Here is a 4,147-nt window from a genome sequence, read left to right on the forward strand (position 1 = left end):
AACACTGCCAGGGATGGGGCAGCCACAGCTTCTCTGGGCAACCTGTGCCAGCGCCTCAGCACCCTCACAGGGAAGAATTTTTTCCTAATGTCTAATCTAAATCTCCCCTCTTTCAGATTAAAGCCATTCCCCCTTGTCCTGTCTCTACATGCCCTTGTAGAAAGCTCCTCTCCAGATTTCTAGTAGGCCCCCTTTAGGCACTGGAAGCTGCTCTCAGATCTCCCCAGAACCTTCTCGTTTCCAGGCTGAATAAACCCAACTCTCTCAGCCTGTCTCCACAGGAGAGGTGCTGCAGCCCTCTGACTGTCCTGAGCATGTCCTTCTTATGTTGGGGCCCCCAGAGCTGCAGCGGGGGTTCTCCATGTGATCGGTTTGTAGCCCGGTGCCCTGTGTTCAGTTCAACGCAGGTTTTCCTGCTGCACTTTAGCCCTGGGGTCTGCAGCGAGGTGACCTCCATTCCCGTAGCTGCCCTGTGAGCTGCAGCATTCGGGCTCTGCCAGCACCGGTCTCTGCTCTGGGTACCTGGCAAAAGGCAGCCTGGGTTTGGCTTTTCACATCCATTAACCACATCCCCCATTTATACAGCAAAGTAAAACTGATGCTGCAGAGATGGTAAAAGGAAAGGTAAATTTCATCTGTGTTTATGTTTGATAACAGGGAGGAGGAAAAAAAAAACAGTTTCTAGGGGGTGTTATTTAAAATACATTTTATTTTTTTTTTACTAGGATGATGACAACAGTGCACCTTCTGCTCCTGATCCCCCAAGTCTTCTCGTGCATGAACGGGGAACGGGTTTCTGCTTTGATTCCAGGTAAATGTTATCCTTGTGTTTAATGGCATGGGTGGGCTCCTCCGTAACTGGATCCTTTTTGTTTTGCTCAATGGAGGGGATGGAGATGAAAAACATTTTCAATGCACATTTGGGTTACAACTATCAGAGAATATGCTGTGAGGCTGCTTGTGCTGTACCTTGTTTTGACAGAATTTAGGTAACTTCTGTAGTAAATGAATGAATAACTTCTGTTTCTTTCCAACCTAATTGTGAACCCAAGTTTAGAGCTTTTATAAAGTGTTATGTTTGCTAAGAGCGAGCATTTATGGGCAGGGAGAGTGGTTTCCCATGAAACTGCTTGGCCACTAAGACATTCAATAGATTTGTATTCAGCAGTAGCTGGAATTGGGTCAAAATTGTGTCGCTTTTAAAATGCCAGGTTATTCTGGAATTCCTGTGTAAAACTACTGGAACTGCACGGAGGACTTTCAGCAAAGACATTTAACTTAACAGTGTGATACTTGCTTAGGTACAAAGTCTGCTCAAATGCAGGATTCTAGTAAAGCTCTTCACGTTGGCAGCAGCAGGATCCTGCTTCTGTGTTTTATTTTGCAGTAACAGATGAAGTAACCGTGTCCTTTTCTCCCTCCGCCTCCCCGCGCAGCTTTCACGTCCACAAGAAGTGCCCTCTCTGTGATGTGATGTTTCCACCCAACTACGACCAGAGCAAGTTCGAGGAACACGTGGAGAGCCACTGGAAGGTGTGCCCCATGTGCAGCGAGCAGTTCCCACCTGACTACGACCAGCAGGGCTTCGAGCGGCACGTCCAGACGCACTTCGATCAGAACGTACTGAATTTCGACTAAATACTCGTGTTTTGCAGTGTAGCTTTAACACCCCCCACCCCCCCCGCCCCGAGTAGTCCATCTATGGAGCAAAACCAGTGCAGCTTTTCTGTAACAGGGCAAACGTCTGAGTCAAAGCAGATAGATAGATACACTCTAAGGGGAGCTGGGATAGATGGGGGCTGTGAGCTGCTGTTGGGGTATCTTCTCTCTCTACCTAACACAATACTAAATAACCCCACACCCCCCCATGTTTTGTCTGTAGCTCTTTATTCCCCTATTTAGCAGAGTTTGTAACGACACGGGAATGATTTAGCCTCAGAAAAAACGAGACTGGCTTCATGATGCTCTTCAGCTCAGTAAAAAAAATAGTCACCAAACTGTCAGTGGTTTCTTTTGACCATGGTAACTGAAGCACCATTAGAAATGGAATTAACGGATATTTCTCCTAGCAAATCTGTGTAGTTCTATTTTGAGTAACAGGTAAATCAGAAAGTTCCGTGACCTACCCTACCAAAATACAGTTTTCTAGTACATTTCTGAAGCGTAGGTGCATGTACTGTGAGGTGACATGCTTGCAACAAAAGGAATGGCAAATGCTTCAGGTCTACATAGAGAATGTTTGCCCTAAGGGATAACATTCAATTTTTACCTTAGGGCAGTATTTTGAGTTGGAAGAAATGGCTGTGCTTAAATGCCTACAAGTAACTGTTTAATAAAAGTCATTGCCATTACAGTGCAGCTGCTTTCGGTAGAAAATATCGTTCTGTTTTCATCACAGTGACTTGTGTTCCTTTTGGCTTAGGGCTTTTAAACCCTCCTGCGTTTTAACTTCATGTATTTCTTTCCAGGAAGTAAACCCATGTGTGTATATCTCAACATTTTATATTTACTTTAACTGTATTAAGTAAATTTGCTTTCCACTTGTTGTACAGTAGTCTTGTTACATTAAAAGCAAAATTAATTCATGGAGGTGGCAGTCCCTTTTTTTTTTTACCCTGCTGCTTGTTTTGAAATGAATTGGGGGTTTGGGATGTACGTACCTGCAGTAAATGGTGTGTCAGCTTTGCATGGCAAAGGAACTGTTGCTTGTGTCTATTTATGTTCTTTATTTGAGAGACTCGGGGATGGAGGCTTTGTGTAGGATCTGTTGCCTGCAGTGCTTCTGTGGACACGTGCAATATCCTGCTCAATTTAGGGGCTATTGGAAACTGCCTGACATGGATAAAACACATCAATGAATGATGGATAAATAGTGTCTCGAGCAGCAGCTACTGCGTCGCTCCTCCTGTCCCATGGTAGTAAGCCTTAGAGGTTTGTAACTAACTGTGAACTTCATGTCAAAGAACACTCTGTGAGTTAAGGTGTGGAGGGACATTCATCAGGGTTGTTTTTTTTACTGTAACTCAGCAGTATATGGAAGCAGTCGGAACAGGCTCTAAACCCAAAATACTGTTAATCATCGTATTATTAAAGACTTTAGGAAGTCTCAGGTTGGTGTCCCTCATGGGCAGGGCAGCCTCAAAACTGGGCTGTGCCGAAGCGGGGCCTTCTCTTAGATATCTCTGTGTGTGTGTGTGTGCGTGTACAGGGAGTTACTTCAAGAGCTTCCCTGTGAAACAGCTGCCCTGATGTGGCTGCTTGCAGTGACTTACCCAGGGAGGCTGCGGGTATGTGGCAGAAGCCAAATGCCTCTGGCCCCGCCTCCCCCAGCTACAGTGTTAACGATTCTCCCTTCACAGCAATAGCCACTTCGTTGGTTATGAACCTCCAGGAGAAAGGCAGCCTGTATCCCTGCCCTTGGAAGGCGGCTTGTGGCATCCCTACACACTCTCCCAGGTAACCAAGGCCCTGCTGCTGTTCAGTGCTACCAAAGCAAAATACACAGGTAAAAGACTGTACACAGCCCAAGAACTTAACTCTTCGGTGACGCTAGTAACGAGTGCAGAGCAGGCGTCTTAGGTCAGAGGCAGTTTATTTTAAATGTGATTTGATTTACATTTATAAGCAGCTTTCCTGACAGGAATTCTTTAAGTTGCCTTCAGTTCTAAAACAAACCTCTGTCACTTTCAAACTTAAAGTACTTTGTCCCCAACAAAACATATGAAAATATAATTTAAAGCACACTTTTCACAGACACGGTACAATACATTCACTATACACAGTATAACAAAATAGTCCCATCTTTACCTGTTTAATAATACTGTCACAATGAGTAGGTAAATAGAAACTGGAATTTTGTTTTATAGTCAAAAGGAATTTACATGCAACAAGGACATTTTACGACTGTTTAGCTGTTGGAGGAACTTAACCCAGCCTGTGTATTCTTGCACCAGGAGCAGAGCTGAGGCCGAGCTGTTGGCCAGAGCTGTGGAAGGTGGAAGCAGCTGCCCAGGGCCTCACGTGTCTGGATCACCCCTTGAACATGTCTGACAGCCGTGCACGATGCACCCACAGTCACCTCTCCAGGGTTTGACAAAGCGATGCTCTGTTTCAATTAGGGTGTTCCACATGCTTGGGCATTAGGCTG

At 45.2% G+C, this 4,147-nt stretch overlaps 1 protein-coding gene across 3 annotated transcripts in view; it reads left to right on the forward strand.

Moving 5' to 3' along the window:
* Positions 1 to 1,783, forward strand: part of TAX1BP1 (Tax1 (human T-cell leukemia virus type I) binding protein 1) — a 52,615-nt gene extending 50,832 nt beyond the window's left edge. For all 3 annotated transcript variants that reach the window (XM_010009824.1, XM_010009831.1, XM_010009839.1), the window contains 2 exons: positions 726 to 811; positions 1,437 to 1,783. In XM_010009824.1, coding sequence (XP_010008126.1) covers positions 726 to 811; positions 1,437 to 1,638 — 288 coding nt within the window. In that variant the 3' untranslated portion in view covers positions 1,639 to 1,783. The remainder of the gene's footprint in view (positions 1 to 725; positions 812 to 1,436) is intronic.
* The last annotated feature ends 2,364 nt before the right edge of the window (positions 1,784 to 4,147 follow it).

This window comes from Nestor notabilis, unplaced genomic scaffold (assembly GCF_000696875.1).
Source record: "Nestor notabilis isolate BGI_N333 unplaced genomic scaffold, ASM69687v1 scaffold260, whole genome shotgun sequence".
Taxonomy (NCBI): domain Eukaryota; kingdom Metazoa; phylum Chordata; class Aves; order Psittaciformes; family Psittacidae; genus Nestor; species Nestor notabilis.